The sequence below is a fragment of the Erythranthe guttata genome, chromosome 4 (assembly GCF_056151865.1).
Source record: "Erythranthe guttata isolate IM_541 chromosome 4, IM_541, whole genome shotgun sequence".
Classification (NCBI taxonomy): Eukaryota; Viridiplantae; Streptophyta; class Magnoliopsida; order Lamiales; family Phrymaceae; genus Erythranthe; species Erythranthe guttata.
The window spans coordinates 4,829,534-4,846,423 of NC_142536.1; the positions used below are offsets into that span (position 1 = coordinate 4,829,534).

General features: G+C 32.0%; 2 protein-coding genes across 2 annotated transcripts; one reads left to right on the forward strand and one right to left on the reverse strand.

Annotated features, from left to right (window-relative positions):
- Positions 1 to 798: 798 nt before the first annotated feature.
- Positions 799 to 4,811, forward strand: LOC105964717 (transmembrane 9 superfamily member 7). The gene is made up of 7 exons (XM_012989515.2): positions 799 to 1,084; positions 2,086 to 2,250; positions 2,354 to 2,463; positions 2,656 to 2,764; positions 2,841 to 2,953; positions 3,097 to 3,247; positions 3,343 to 4,811. Exons 1-7 carry the CDS (start codon positions 971 to 973, stop codon positions 4,498 to 4,500), a joined length of 1,920 nt encoding a protein of 639 aa, XP_012844969.2. The 5' UTR covers positions 799 to 970; the 3' UTR covers positions 4,501 to 4,811.
- Positions 4,812 to 5,336: 525 nt separating this feature from the next.
- Positions 5,337 to 10,700, reverse strand: LOC105955842 (beta-galactosidase-like). Its single transcript, XM_088816597.1, has 18 exons — positions 10,157 to 10,700; positions 9,950 to 10,045; positions 9,727 to 9,839; positions 9,528 to 9,594; positions 9,289 to 9,381; positions 9,025 to 9,168; positions 8,739 to 8,827; positions 8,546 to 8,651; positions 8,260 to 8,466; positions 7,931 to 8,095; positions 7,664 to 7,839; positions 7,459 to 7,568; positions 7,243 to 7,352; positions 7,040 to 7,150; positions 6,835 to 6,945; positions 6,443 to 6,648; positions 6,010 to 6,346; positions 5,337 to 5,913 (listed from the first exon to the last, which is right to left on the reverse strand). Exons 1-18 carry the CDS (start codon positions 10,331 to 10,333, stop codon positions 5,803 to 5,805), a joined length of 2,529 nt encoding a protein of 842 aa, XP_088672723.1. The 5' UTR covers positions 10,334 to 10,700; the 3' UTR covers positions 5,337 to 5,802.
- Between the last annotated feature and the right edge of the window lie 6,190 nt (positions 10,701 to 16,890).

Here is a 16,890-nt window from a genome sequence, read left to right on the forward strand (position 1 = left end):
ACTGAGTTACGGCTTAAATTTTGGATAACTCAAATTATCAAATTTGTGGGAAGTGTAATTGATACACGAATAACTTTTTCATTCGATATTCAATCTTGGTGATTCAAGTTGGATTAGACCCCTAACTGGCTAATTCGAAGATCTACAAATTTTGTGTTTTGTTTAATTCAGACTGAAAAATGGTCAAATGAAGTTGAAACGATATTGTTAAAACTGAAACTCTCACCACTTAATCATCATAATTAAAGACACAATTGCGACGCGTATACTGATTTGCGTTCAACGTGAAGGAGTATCAATCTAGCTCGAAGAAAATAGTATTGATTTTTGACAACATCAAACATAGTTTAAGCTCAACACATATTTAACACAATCTCTTGATACACTCAATATTGCTCCAATAATTCTTTAAATTATGTCTAAGTTATATAAAAAAAAAACTAATAATCGGAATAATCTAAATTGCCATTAAATGAAAGAGAAAAGTTAATCGTCAAATATCATAACAATATTTATTGTATCCATATATTATTATTAAATTATGTTTTAAAATATGGGTAAATTACAATCGTTCTCTTAAGATAAGATCTATTTACAAAAAAACCCCTTATATTATAATTACATCCACCCCTTCAAATTTGCAAATTTCTTACATTAGCACACTTTTGGCTTGACTACAGGGGTCTGGATGTAATTTCTAAAACATGAGGGGATTTTTCGTGGATTGACTTTACATCAAGGAGGTGGTTGTAATTTACACTTAAAATATTTATATTGCCAAAGAGACAAAATGATCGTAAATAGAAAGTCGCGTTTTCAAAATAGAAACAGCGACTTTAAAAATGTTAAACTGGAACAAATAATAATTTTCTATCGCCGGTCAAATAGAAGAAATCTGTTTCGGCAAGCTCCTCTCGTTTTCTTCTACTGCCAAGTGTGGAGAATTCTGATCGAGAAACTAAATTAAATTATGGATCGTCGGACCACGGGTCGGGTCTCCGCCGCTGCCCTATGGTTTCTTCTTCTGATCTCATCGGCGCACTCCTTCTATCTCCCCGGCGTTGCGCCTCGCGATTTTCAAAGAGTACGTTTTTTTTTTCTTCTTGCTACCTCGATTCACATTTTTTTTTTCCGTTTGGAGATTAATCTAGTTATCGTTTTGATCAGTAGATCTGTGAGTAGTGTGTGCCCGATATCGCAAGGGTTGTTTTTCTCTACTCTCGATTGTGATTTTTTTTTTGGTTTCGGTCATTTTGATGAAATTCTAGGGTTTTGTGCGTTGATCCAATTGGTGATCGGTTGGAATTCGATTGATTCATTTTCTCAGCATTTGAGTCTTTGATTTATTCATAAGTTGTTTTGGAAAATTTTGTTTGTGGTATTTATTGAATTGATTGGAATTGGATCGTGTTGGTATGCATTTGAAGGAGTTATTGAAGACTATTAGTTTGAGTCAGCGTGTGAATTTCTCCACCTTTATTTTATTTTATTATGGTGATGATCGATACTGACATTTGACTTTCTGTAATACCAATTCATGTTTCTCTTGTTATTATGTTCTGTAAATTAATCACTACAGAACTTCCGGGCAAAAATGAAAAATACGAATTTTGTAGTTTGGTGATGACTGCTTTGACTTTTTTGCGTGTATCTTCTGTCTGTATGATCTCGGATGGTAGTCAGTGATAGTTATGTAGGACTGATGTGAGAGATTTGTATATGCAACTATTTGAATATTGATGCCATAAAGCTGCTTGTAACGAAAATGTTGGCAGAAAATGCAACCATTATCGGAACTTTCTTATGGTTATATGAAACCATAACCATTAGAAAATGTAAATAATGCATAACTTAAGTACAGCTATTGGTATGAAAATGCCTGCTCTTTATGTAGAAAATGATTTTGGCCAGTTATATTTTAGTTGGGGAATGAATAAGTGCTTCAACATGGTCTTTTCTTTTTAATTTCATATTGTTATGTTAAATATACATATATTTAGATATTACATTATAAAGATCTTATTTGGCTTTGCACTTTTTCACGTTTTGATAAACTTATAATTACTGTCTTTGCATTCTTTACAGGAGGATGAACTTCAAGTCAAAGTGAACAAGCTATCATCTACCAAGACACAACTTCCATATGACTTCTATTACTTGAAATACTGCAAGCCCACAAAAGTCAGCAATGTCGCTGAAAACTTGGGGGAAGTCCTTAGGGGCGACCGTATAGAGAATTCAGTTTATACTGTAAGCATCTATGATTAGTTTATCAACTCGATGCAGCTCAAATATTTTATTATTTCTTAGTGCGTCTTCCCTAATATGAGTCTTTTTGATGGGTTTATACTAGTTCCATATGAGGGATGAGCAATCCTGTACAGTGGCGTGCAAAGTTAAGCTTGATGCTCAAGCAGCAAAGGATTTCAAAGAAAAAATTGATGATGAGTACAGAGTCAATATGTAAGCGCGCCTGATCAACTTGTTATTTTTCTTGTATTACTTCAGTATACCTTCTACCTTGTATTGACATGCTTGTTCTGCTATCACTATTTCTATGTGATAGAAAGTGTCATTGATTCTTCTGACATGTAAGAAAGTGTAAATGATTCTTCTGATATGTAAGAAAGTGTTGGCAACTGATACTTCATGCAGGATTTTAGATAACCTACCAGTAGCTGTACTTAGGCAAAGGCGAGATGGAAGTTCATTAACAACTTATGAGCATGGTTTTCGTGTTGGATTCAAGGGGAATTATGCTGGGGTTAGTGTCTTAACATGCTTTTCCAGAAGGTTTAGATGCTCCTTTTAATTGTTAAATGGATTGCTCTCTTTTGCAGAGCAAAGAGGAGAAATATTTCATTCATAACCACTTAAGTTTCCGAGTAATGTATCATAAAGACCCAGAAACTGATTCTGCCCGAATTGTTGGATTTGAAGTTTCTCCAATCAGGTTTTATGCTTCACATTTTCACTTGAATTTAAGTTGATGCATTCGGATATTTAAAATATATATGAATGCTGAAGATTTTTTACTTGTAGAGGAGTAAATATTTTCTGACTTCGATTGTGCTGTCACCTAAATTCAATTTGCAGCATTAATCATGAATACAAGGAATGGGATGAGAAAGATCCAAAGGTGTCAACATGCAACAAAAACACTAAAAACATAATTCAGGGTGGAGCTGTTCCACAGGAAGTTGATACAGACAAAGAGCTCATATTTACGTATGATGTTACTTTCATGGTACTCTTTCTATAACCTAGTTTGTTCTTACCTTTTGTTGGAGGTTTTTTACCCCCAATTATAGAATACACAACAATCCTTTTTTTTTTTGCCAGGAAAGTGATATTAAGTGGGCGTCACGGTGGGATACCTACCTCCTCATGAATGACGATCAAATTCACTGGTTTTCAATCATTAACTCGTTGATGATTGTTCTCTTCCTATCTGGTATGGTTGCCATGATAATGATGAGAACTCTGTACAGAGATATTGCAAACTATAACCAATTGGAAACCCAAGACGAAGCTCAAGAAGAAACAGGATGGAAACTTGTTCATGGAGATGCATTTAGGGCACCCGTAAATTACGGGTTGCTCTGTGTTTACCTAGGAACTGGGATTCAGCTCTTTGGAATGGCACTTGTGACAATGATCTTTGCATTACTAGGTTTCCTTTCGCCTTCCAACCGTGGTGGACTTATGACTGCCATGGTTCTGTTATGGGTTTTTATGGGATTATTCGGCGGCTACTCATCCGCCCGTTTGTACAAAATGTTCAAAGGTACAGAGTGGAAGAGGAATACCTTAAAAACAGCTTTCATGTTTCCAGGTATTCTTTTCGCAGTCTTCTTTGTGCTGAATGCTCTGATTTGGGGAGAAAAATCGTCTGGAGCTGTACCCTTCGGAACAATGTTTGCTCTTGTGTGCTTGTGGTTTGGAATTTCAGTACCATTGGTATTTGTGGGCAGCTATTTGGGCTTCAAAAAGCCCGTTATTGATGATCCCGTGAAGACAAATAAGATTCCGAGACAGATACCTGAACAGGCCTGGTACATGAAGCCGATGTTCTCGATACTTATCGGAGGCATTCTTCCATTCGGTGCTGTTTTCATCGAACTGTTCTTCATCTTGACTTCCATCTGGCTGAACCAATTCTATTACATCTTCGGTTTCCTCTTCATAGTCTTTGTAATATTGATGATTACGTGTGCAGAGATCACTATTGTTCTGTGCTATTTTCAGTTGTGCAGTGAAGACTACAATTGGTGGTGGAGGGCTTATCTCACTGCTGGTTCTTCAGCTCTGTACCTTTTCCTCTACTCCATTTTCTACTTCTTCACCAAATTGGAGATCACGAAGCTCGTTTCTGGCATTTTGTACTTTGGGTATATGTTGATTGCTTCGTATGCTTTCTTCGTTTTGACCGGAACCATTGGCTTCTACGCTTGCTTCTGGTTTGTTAGGAAGATCTATTCGTCAGTGAAGATCGATTGATTTGAAAAGATGGAAATTAAAGCAATAATATAGAAGAGAAAGTTGAATCAGGTACTGCCAACTCTGCAGGATGAGAGCTATAAAATTTTCCGCACCTGCAAAACTGTATTTTTTGCTCTTTTTTCAATTTTTATTTTTGGGTATTACACTAATGTCGATTTGCTGGAACATGAGATGTAGACGAATTTATGGGATAGAAGGCAGAGGTGATAGTTGTGTTTGATGGTTTAATTGTTGGCACCGGTCCAATTGTAGTAGCTTAACGGATTCTGGTTCTAGTCTTATATATATACTATTTTTTTAATTTCGAATTATGTTTTCATTCATAATCTTTTTTCATCATCTTGCTTTCTTTCTTTTGTATGTCTACTCATTTTGTTCGGTAATAGGTGCTGGCTTATTGATTGAAAGGGTCTTCGGTAAGACGTAGCACCATTTCTTGTGATAATCTCTCTCGTTTCTTCCACCGCTTCTCTCCTCTTTTCTCACTCTTTCTGCAGTATCCGTTGTCTTTTTCCGACGACATCTTTATAGTCCTCGCCGACAATGGGTGACTTTGACTCTATATCACATTTAATGCTACAGACAATTGTTGTTAGAGAGACAGAGAGATGTTAGAGAGAGAGGGATAACACACTCTTCTCAAATTCAAACTCTCTTTTGACTTCAATCTTCGTACTTTGTGAGTAGATTGAATATTTTTGAGTTAAGGGTTTGGTGAGTGATTGAAACTCTACCTAGTTGGCCGGGCATGTGTCGATGAGTCAACTCAGTGACAAGCTAGACTAAATCTAGAGTTTCTGAGTCTCTTTGATATAGAATTGTTGGGTACTCACTTTGTGATACAATATAATCTTCATATATCACTGAGTACATTTTCACAGCATTTTTTTCTCCATTTACAAGGATGAAGCAATGAAAAGATTGCTTTCATTACATGAAACGAAATATACAAACCCCAAATATTCAAAGCCAGAAACGAATACACATGGACTCGTTTTCCTTCGTCTCAACGCGCATTCGAATCCTATTACACAGAGTTGCAAAACAAAAAAAAAGAAAAAAAAAGAAAGAAAAGAACTATGAATCATATCACTATATACAAAGTGATCATCTTTAAATATATTTATAAGGCCTTGGACTCGATGGTGTGTTGTATATTATGTACAACTTCACCCCAGCAAAGCCCGAAGAATATAACTATGATCCATTCGATTTTTCGTAAAAAATAATAATATATATATAGATATATAATAGAAGATATTTTATTCGTAGGCACACGCGTATGTTGTCTGTCATAAATTAACTGCATATGGCCTCGACAGATAGTTTCTTCATCACACTCGGACACGGATCGCCTCCAAATATCTCCGGTGTTACCGGTACGGTACAAGATTCTTGCCCAACACAATACTATTTAAAAAAAAAAAAAAAGAAAAAAGAAATATAAGGCAAATGCTAATAATATTATTAGAGATTAAAGGCAAAGAAATCTGTAAAACACGATACCTTCTCGAAAACGTCGTAAGAATGGAATGCATGGCAATTTCCTTCGCGGAAATTACCGCAAGATCCCTGTGGAGTTCCAAAGCTGGCGAATTTGATCGATGAGATTTTCTGACCGGCATCACACGAGAGATGAGCTTTCGGCCTCAACGGTTTGTTGACTTTTCCCGATGATTGAAGCTGCCAGTTGACTAAAGTCGGCTGCCATTCGTAAATATCTGCACACACGCTCGCTACTTCTCGTTTCACTAGAGAGATTCCGTAAGGATTTCCTCCCCATTCTTCGAACACTACCAGTAGATTTCCGGTTGGGTATAGCCATGATCGAGGAATATGATACCTGAAAAGGAATATTTTTTTTTATATATAAATATATATTACCAGTAAAACCTATTTCATCTATGACCGAAGATCGGATTTTTTTTCCGACTATTACCATCTTTGAGAAGCTTCACCGCAATTGGTTAGGCATTTCTTCTCGTTGAACCAACCAGCATAATTGCAGGCCCCACAGTTGCCGGATGCTTTGTACTGATTCCAATATCTTCCGATGTTTTGACCGTTTATCCAAACCTGCCCTTTACTCATCGTGTTCATGTCTAAAGCCAAAGGTTCATTCCCCGACGGAGCATTAAATATTGTCTGAAAATCAAAATTGTCGAAAATATCAAGATAGTAATTTTGTCAATTCTTGAAGTTAAATGAGCATTGTTACCTAGTTTTTGCTCAACAATTCAAATAGTATTAATCTCAAATATTTGTATTCAATATCTTTTCTTTTCAATAAATAAAAAAAATAAAAAAATTGACCAAAAATATATTTTGTACCTTGTACCAAGTCAAAGGTTGTCTTTCAGCTATGTAAGAACCTTCAACCCATTCAACAGATGAACTTCCACTCAGTGAATGAAGACTCAGTGATTCTCCCTTCAGACCAACCTTTCAGTAACAAAGTAATAAATTTGATAAGAAAAACAAAATAAATAAATATAAAATAAAAAATATTAAAAATTAGAAAAAACAATGAAAGTACCTTGTAAGACCATTTTTGCCATGTTAAGTCTCTTTTGCCTTCATTAAGACCAGTGAGCGAAATCGGACCAAGAACGCCAGCATTCCATGTTTCGAAATGCGGGCCCACGTTCTGATTTCATGCACAAAGGAAAAAAATACATTTAGAGCGAATCTCATCGTATTATACACGATATAAATTCCAAGTAAAAAAAGACGACTAACCGGGAGACCAACTGAAATGCTCAGCAAAGAAATTTTGTTGACTCCTGCTCGAAGATTCACTCCTTGGTTGAAAAACAGTTTTGGTTTATCCAGACTTCCGTAAGCAGTTCCTGCAAGAAAATTACATACATTATATACGAATACGATCGCTAATTTCTTGAATTTTCGAAACCAAATGTTAAATTAAATGTCGAAATTTTGAAAATTATGGCACACCTGATAATTGGCCATTGATGAAGACATGCAAAGCATGTCCAGCTGACGAGACTGTAAGAACCGGCCATTTGCCACCTCGTAGAAATCCTTCTCTCGAGTCAATCCTCACACTAATAATACGAAAATAAAATAAAATAATAATAAGTACATGAATAAATGAAAATAGAAAACGATCACTAAAAACATTCATTGCATTCACACTTACTCTGTTGTGTACCACAAATAATCGGTGCTATCTCTCGTGGTATTAATCTGCTCCCTCAATCCAACGACTGTAAACGAATTGTCGTCGTAAGACGAAGCAGTTTCTTCGTTGTACGATTGCCACGAAAATCCTCTGCTGACAGGTGTCATCTTCATTTTCGCACTTTGAGCACCAATCTTCAGACACATGATTTAATTTAATTTAATTTAATATTTTCTTACATTCTTGAAAGCGAACGGTTATAAATATATAAAGAGACAAAATTACCCTTGCTGTATTGTAAACAGTGTTCTTGCAATCGGGAAGAATGCTTATAGACCAAGGAGGCAAATCGTAGTGCATATTCGCAAACGAGACTCTCGCGAACGAGTGTTGATCGTAGTTTGCAAGAAAAGCTGCACATGCACCACTTCTCGATTTGAAAACATGTGCCTACAAAAAAAATAGATAAATCATTAATTAATAATTGTAACCAAAGATTAATATGCATTATATTACAGAAACTATATATATATATATATATATATATATATATATATATATATATATATATATATATATATATATATATATATATATTAATTCATTATTCAAACCTCCTGAGATTTTCCGAGCGGTGTAACAACGGGATCTCCGGATATCAGAGCTGGCTCGCATAGTTTTATCGCTCTGTGCAAATCTTTCAAATGACCCCACTTAGGTTGTCTCAACATACCATATTCGTCGAGAGGCGCGTCGTAGTCGTAGCTAGTTGCGATAAACGGACCGCCAGCTGTCCTGCCGAAGTTCGTTCCACCGTGGTACTGAAAAAATGAAATAAAAAATATTTAGCTAACTCTTATGATCAATTCATCAAATTTTGTCCAATTTCAATTTAATTACCATGTAATAGTTGATGAACGAGCCACCCTTTTGGATGAATTTTGCAACGGAAAACGCCAAATCCTCTGCCGGTCGATAAGGAACCGGACCACCAAATTCAGTAAACCTGTAAAATATTTTAGTAAAATATTATTTTCCTATAAAATGAATTATATATATTATTTTCGTTAGACGACAGAGTTTCGATATTTACCAGCCAGTCCACGCTTCAGTCCACATCTTGGGCTTATACGCCTTGTTTGGAGAGAAGTAATCGCAGTAGAAACCATTGCATGTATTAATCTGCATGATACACGTTAAAATTTCTTCGTTAGAAAAAATCGAATATAACATATAATAACTGCAAGAAAATACGAGTTATCGTGTCTTGATGGACACTATAAAATAAAGAACCAAACTACTAAAACAGGGGAACACAAAAATGGGGGGAAAAATAAAAATCGAAAATTGGATAAAAGAGTAAATAATAGTAATATTACAATTGGATCAGGGGCATCATCTTGTTTGCACATGATCCATGGAACACCTGTGCCAAGATCCAAAGCCATCTTAGCCGCCCATTCGGTGTAGGCCCGACCAGGTGCGCCGAGCTCGTATTCCATCGGCCCGTATTCATTCTCAATCTATCAAAATTGACCGAAAATCAACACTTTCAATTTTGACGATTCACACATTTGTAAGAAAAAAGATTGAATTTTTATTTTATTTTTTCGAGATTTTCGATGAGGGGATTTGGGCTATACCTGGGATAATATGATTGGACCACCTTGAGTTTGGTACAACCTTTCGGCTTTCATCATATTCACAATCTTGGTTGTGAATTTTTGCATTGCAGCCTAGCAGCAGCATATCAAAACATTAAAAGATTATTGATTGAAATTTGAAATCAAATGGTGGTAATAATAATAATAATAATAATAATAAATAAATAATAATAATAAAAATAAAGAGAGAGTATACGAAAAAGGAATTCTTGTCTGACCTTAAAAGGTCCATTGTTTGTCCTGAAACTAATGCCTGGAACATACTTTAGCCACACTGGAAAACCTCTGAAATTCAGACAAGAAAGTATTTTTTCATCAAACATGTCAAAATATCATCTTTATTAATATATATATATATATATATATATATATATATATATATATATATATATATATATATATATATATATATATTACCCAAAGTTCCATTCAGCACAAACATAGGGGCCAATTCTGAGATTGACAAAAAGGCCTGCTTGTTGCACCAGCTTGATAAATTTCACCAAGTCATATCTTCCCTCAAAATAATACTGCATTTCAACATTTACAATCAAAATTATATTACTGATAATTAACTTTGTATTTTTTTTTATAAAATTAAAAAATCATTCCAGAAAATATTTTCAAGAATAGGACTAACCTTTCCAGCTTCAGGCTCATGCCCATTCCAGAAAACATAAGTCTCAATTACATCCAAACCACCTTCTTTTGCCTTCCGAATAAGATCTGGCCACATCTGTTAACACCCCAAGAAACATACTTTAGAGAGAGAGAGAGAGAGAGAGAGAGAGAGAGAGAGAGAGAGAGAGAGAAATCAAGAAAGGAAGAACAGTATGCATAAAGATACCTCAGGGGTGCTTCTTGGATAGTGAATGGATCCAGAAATAAGAATTTTCCTCTGCCCATTGATAGAAATGGCAGTACGGTCATAAGAAACAGAGGCTTCTGAACAAGAAACAAACCAGCTCAAAGAAACCAACACCCCAATTATAAATGCATCCCACATTGCAATTTTCAAACTCATAATCCCCAGAAAAAAATAATATCTTCAAGATTGAAACTTTACAAAGAAATGTGAACACTTTTAAGAAATATGAAGCAAAAAGACTCAATTTTTATTTAGAACACACAGTCAAGAAAGTAAGGCAGACAGCAATTTGTCCATTCCTTTGAGTTTTTTTTTTTAATAATTTGGAGTTGTTTTTTCTTGGTAATAACAACAAGTGATGGAGAATCTGCAGACGCAGTGAAGGTGTTTGTGTGTGTATTATTATCACAGTGTGTGTGTGTGTGTGTTTTGTAGTGAATATTGATTCTTGAAAAAATTAGGTGGTTTTGGAGCTGCTTTTAAAGGCTAAGATTTGGCAAGTTTGAAAATGGATGTAGGCCCCACTTTCGCCTTCTATCCCAACTATATGTAATAAATTCATCTAGTCTTTTCTTATTTTCAATTTCCTCATTTAAAAAATATAAATTACCTAAATAATGTCATGACAAAATCAGTTAAAGTTGTTAGTTATTAGTTGATGACTTTGCAAAACAAACTTTTATATACAATTTTTTGAAAAAAAGTAATAATAATAAGGCACGACTTTAATCACAAGAGTCGAGAAAAGTTTTTGCAGTAGTATTCTTCATATTACGGCTTAAAACATCTTATTTTAAGAGAAGCAAAAGCAAAATCAACATTTACGAAAATTCGAACAGGTTTTCCAATGATGGTTTTTCAATTTTTGTTTTAGTAAAAGATTACTTTAATAATCACTTTTTTGAATTATTTGAAATCATGTCTTTGTTTGGGAATAATTTTAACCATTTTACCCTTCTTTCGTTTTCATGTTTGAAAATATATTTATTAATTATATGATTTGTTTTGAAGTAGGATAGAAAATTAGTGGGAAGGAATCTAGTTAGTTTGAAAGTCACAATCTTGATTTCATCATGAACACTAATTTAAATTTAATTTAGTGTTTTAAGAGTTCCGATTATTGAAACATTACATATACAGTCAAACCGCTATAAATTAATAGAGCTGAGACTAAAAAAATTATTAAATTTAACAAATTATACTAATTTAGCGACTTGAGTGTGGAAAAAAATATTATTTTAACGAGGTTACTAATTTATTGAATTTCTTATATATATAATAAAGTTAAAAACATTTAAAAATAAAATAAATTTGATATGGATAACAAAATTGACAATGGGACGGTTATTTACAATGATGTTGGAAATTCATACAAGCAAAGTAACTGGGCTTGCAATAATATGAATATTTGCATGCACACCTAATCAGCCCATCATTCTCTCAGTAATTAATAATTATCTGATAGTGATTATAAGTTTTAACAACTTAATTAATGAAAATTGAACCTTAATCATCTGATATTTTTTTTCAAATAAAGTAAGCTTCATATCAATCATGATCAACCCTAATCATCATAAAGTAATTCATACTCCATGTATTTATTGCCCCTTTCTTTTTATTTTTTTTAACTAGCAATTCTCCCCATGTGATAATTAAATTGTATTAAAAAAAAAAAGTACACAACATTAAAATAATTAGTTGTAAAATTTAAATTACCATAATAACATCATGAAATTAAATTAGGGAGATATTTATATAAAAAATCTGCATTGGTGTATGCGTGAGCTAGAGATATTTTGTTTTACTCATCCAATAATTAAAATAAAATAAAAAATCACATGGGTGTGTGTAAGAGAGAGAGATTTACAAAAAATAACAAAATAACTATTCGATGAGATTAGGATTTTGCTAGTCGATTTGTAAATCTGACTTGCAATGAAAAAAAAAAAAAAAAAAAAAAAAAAAAAAAAAACACTAAAAAATAATAAATGAAAAGTAAAATTACAAACATAATATTAGTGGTTTCTTAGATTACCCGAACACTTCTTTTTAGGGTAAATTACAAACACCCCCCTGAGGTATGGTCAAATTACAAAAAAAACCCTCTTGTTTGGATAATTACATCTACCCCCTCAACTATGATTTTTTCTTACCTTTATGGTGCCAAATTCAACATAGTCATCTAGATTCCGTGAAATGTGCTATAGTTTGTACTCTTTGTGTAAAAAATACAGTTTCCGATGCACCACAAACTGACATATACAAGCTAAAAGTCACATATTATGGTCATCTTGCTTCATAATGTAGAGTTTGAATGGGATAAAACGGGTACAAAAGTGATAATATTCCATATAATCTCGAAGATTCCACTAAATTTGATGAGTTGAGGGGGGTGGTTGTAATTATCCAAACAAGAGGGGTGTTTTTGTAATTTGGTCATACCTCGGGGGGGTGTTTGTAATTTACCCCTTCTTTTTATATACAAAGATTGTTGTCTATATATCTTGCACACAATTAAGAATCATAATAAATAGCTTTAGTTTTAATAGAAAAAGTACAAAATTACCCTCGTATTATTATGCAACTTTACATTAATAATAAGTGCAAAATAAAATAAAAATAAATCTCGCACGTATAGAATGATTGTTTTATTATATTTATTTATGGATATGGTTACCAATAATTAATAATATAAATTATTATATTTTCCGTCCATGCAACAACGTTGATGCATGATGAAATAAAAGTCAACACATTAGCTGTTCGAGACTAAGACTTGAACTTGCTCATATAATTATTATTATTAATAATTGTATATATATACACATAACACATGATTGTGTCACGCCAAACATTATTGGAGATCTGATAGAAAAATAATTTTTATATCACAAATTTTAATTTTAATATTTAATTTGTTTTATTCGGTGCTTAAATTAAATTTAATTTATATTGTTTGTTAAGTGAGATTGTAACTAACCCCGTGCATCGCACATACTATTGAATTTGGAATAATCTTTTACTCAAATTTTTAAAACTTTGCCTTTTTATATTTCTGATTTTTTTTTTTTCAAATTTGTTTTATATACAACTCGATAACAATAAAGGGTCAACAGATAGTTATACAACTAAAATGGTACTAATCAATTTCAATTATTTATACAAATTATAAAGAATGAACTAGTAATAGTCATTTATACTTATTAGTTTTTATTTTAATCTTAATTAGAATACAATGGCATAATTAATTTTAGCTAGCTGGATGTAAGCTGTTCTTTTTTCCAACAAATAATTGAGGCAATGGGACACAAAAACCATTAATGTTTATTGTAGCAATTTTTAATAGCAAACTTTCCCCTTTAATTTTAATTTAATTATTTAATTATTAAATTATATATATTTTTTGATTATCAGCTAATTATATGTGGTGCCCTTAATAGTCCTAATTAATATTTCTTCAAACATCATGCACAATTCACAAATACCATTTTCATTTAACAAAAATAAGCATCAATAATAGTAAGATTAGTGTTGACCCATTTAAAATTTATTGGATTAATAAGATTAGAATTACACGTCAGCTTAATTAAAGCAATAAGACTAACACGACACGTCAGCACAAAAGGGTGGGCCCAAATAAAGCAAAGACAAAAAACCATTTTGCTCATAAATCATGGCAATTCAAGTTTCCAAAAAAAAAAATTAAAAACAAAAAATTGAATATTCCAAAAATACCAAATTTAAGAAGAAAAAAAAGAAAATAAAATGACATACTACGTCGTTTGGTTTATGAATTTGGTGGGCCATTGTTGATCAATTACTGTCAATTTTGAGGACCCATTATTATTCGTTTATTTCTTGAATTGGGCCTTTTGTTGGGCTTTTTCTTGATCAATTTTATTTTTTTAAAGTAATTTTTTTATTTTACTAATGCACGTCATATTTTTAATAATATTATTAATATATAATATATTATGAAACAAAATATGAGATAGAACAAAACACCATTTTTAGTATTATTTTTATGTCGAATATAGTTTGTTAAACTTACTCTTTCATCTTCAGCTAAATACAAATAATATACTAACACATTTATTTCAATACTCCATATAATCAATTGATTTTTTCACTCGTTTAATTTACGGCACACTTATACATATATATGTTATAAGCGTATAAATATGAGTAAAATTATACACATATATAATAGGATATGACCCAATAAAGCCAATCGGATAGAACATAAAACAAACCATAAATTGGAGCATAAGTACAATAAATAAATAAAAAATAAAAAATCAAATGCTTAGAAAAGTACAAAAAATAGCTTGAAAATTAGGTGCACTAATCTTTCCAAAATAATAACTTGTTTAGAAAGAGTAAATGAAGGGTCTTTATCATTACACCATTGAAATAGACTAGATGATGCAAATGATCCACATTTCATTTGTCATCAAGATTAGATGCTTCAACCCTATCCTTTTCCTACTTTATAATTAAATTTTTTTTTTAATTTTTTAAAGAATATTTTTCCTTAATTTTATAAGTTACCTTTAATTTTATAAGTGATTAGAGGAACAATTTTTACTTCTTAGTGATACACATACAGTGGCGGAGCCAGCATAAGGTCAGAGGAGGTCCTGCCCCCCTCAACATTTCTCAAATCCCTATTAATTTATATAAATATAAAAAAAATCCTGGTTTCGCTAGTGTACACATACACATGCACTAATATAAGAAAGAAAGTATAATATGAAAAAAAATGACTATATTTTTTTTTCTTTCTAAAATAGCATAATTATTAATTAAATAAATTCATTTCCAATCTTAACTATCCACCTTGTTTCAAAGTCAATAATTAACATGCCTAACTAATTTTCAACAAAGAAAAAAAAAAAAGACATAATTTCTCTACGTGCCTTGTTTCTTAGTTTTCACTAAAACTTTTTTAATGATGTTTGGCAAATCAACACAAGCATTTGGTGAATTACCTACCCTACTTTCTCCCATCTATTGTAATTTTTTTTTTTTAAATATGAGGACAACTTCCAATTTCCCACTTTATTTCAATGCAAATTAAACAGTCTATATATTCGTAAAAAATTATCGAATGCACTAAATATGGTTGAAGAAATTAGATTGTAATATTGGTTTTAGCGAAAATTACTTACAACTTCGATTATTGTCGAATTTTTATTCGAAACAAACACGAACGCTACTATGAGTTTATTTTCAAGTATGCATTTAATTACGCATTGTCACATTTTTTCACATCAACCCTAATTTGTTGTGTTGGTTGAGAATTGAGATGGGACCAAAACCCATGTTCTTAAAAAACATCCTATACAGCTAGCTTCTATGGGGAAATTAAACAAAATTTAACCCCCCAAAGAATATAGCCCCCACCGGCCACCACCACCCCTATTTAGGAGGGATGGAAATTACTTTCGATTTTCGATTTTTTTTTTCTTTTCTGAAAGTGAAAATTTGTATTCGATCCAAAGAAATGAAAATTAGATTTTCATAATTTGGAATGGAAAATTATGCTACAAAACCGATTTTTTTTCAGATTGGGATTGGCGGATTTGTTTTCGAATTATTTTCTAAAATTAAAATCGAAACACTCGGGAATCTCAACATATTATAATTCAGATAAATTGGAATTGGATTTTTTGGAATTCGAAATGATTTTTTTTAATTCGTAATCTGAAATTATCGTATCGAAATTAACGGAGTTCGGAAATTCCGTCCAAATGATTACCCCTACCACACCATATTTTGATGAGTAGGATATTATCCAGATGTTGGGCTGAAAAGGGCCCAACCAATTGAACTTTATGACATCTGGGGTGGGCTGCTGTAATAAATAAATGGGTGAATTAAAACCACCCCTTGAAGTAATATATATTTACAAAACAAGTCCCTCATTTTTTTATAACTACATTCATTCCCTTGTAATTGGCAAATTTCCAACATTAACACCCTTTTGTAGGAGGGTTGATGTAAGAACTTTATAAATTGTAGGGAGTGAATGTAGTTTCCAAAAAAATAAGGGATCTTTTCGTAAATAAACTTTACTTCAGGGAGGTGGTTGTTATTTAACCTAAAATTATATGGCCTCAACTCATGATTTGTATTGTCCTTATCCATTGTGAAAGAAATTGAGCTTTCTCTTCTATTCTATATTTTATTTGCACTTTTTGAAAGCTATTTTGTTCCCTTTTTTCTGAATTTAATTTCAGATAAACATTAAATTCGTATATTATGATAAAGTATAATCCAATTACAAACCCAAATTTAACATCAATCAACAATAGTGTAATTCGATATTAGATGAGCATGACACATAAGCATTTTGCCACGTATTTATATTTGTATCATATATATATAAATATATTTAATATGTTATGCATAAATATCAATATTTGTGATCGTTAAATTTTGATCTTATCATCCTAGTCATTTCACAAGTGGAATTCGAATAAACATTTTGCAAAATAATCCTTTTTTTTTTAACTAAGTAATAAAACATGTCCAAATTCATTAAAATAAATAAAAGAAATCAAAAAACTTAAAAAAAAAAAACAGAAATTTTCGAAATTTTGGTTAAAAATTACAAATTATCGGACCGAAATCCACAAAATTTAAATTTTCTATTTATTTATAAAAATATATAACTAATTATATTTATATTAAGATTGTAATTTTGAAAA

Excerpts from the sequence above, each read along its gene's own strand:
- LOC105964717 (XM_012989515.2), top strand. The coding sequence starts at position 971 with ATGGATCGTCGGACCACGGGTCGGGTCTCCGCCGCTGCCCTATGGTTT. Across the intron at positions 2,464-2,655 it reads GATGAGTACAGAGTCAATAT|GATTTTAGATAACCTACCAG; the intron begins GTAAGCGCGCCT and ends TACTTCATGCAG. Across the intron at positions 2,954-3,096 it reads TTTGAAGTTTCTCCAATCAG|CATTAATCATGAATACAAGG; the intron begins GTTTTATGCTTC and ends TTCAATTTGCAG.
- LOC105955842 (XM_088816597.1), bottom strand. The coding sequence starts at position 10,333 with ATGAGTTTGAAAATTGCAATGTGGGATGCATTTATAATTGGGGTGTTG. Across the intron at positions 9,595-9,726 it reads TGTGCTGAATGGAACTTTGG|AGGTTTTCCAGTGTGGCTAA; the intron begins GTAATATATATA and ends TCTGAATTTCAG. Across the intron at positions 6,347-6,442 it reads GGTGAAGCTTCTCAAAGATG|GTATCATATTCCTCGATCAT; the intron begins GTAATAGTCGGA and ends ATTCCTTTTCAG.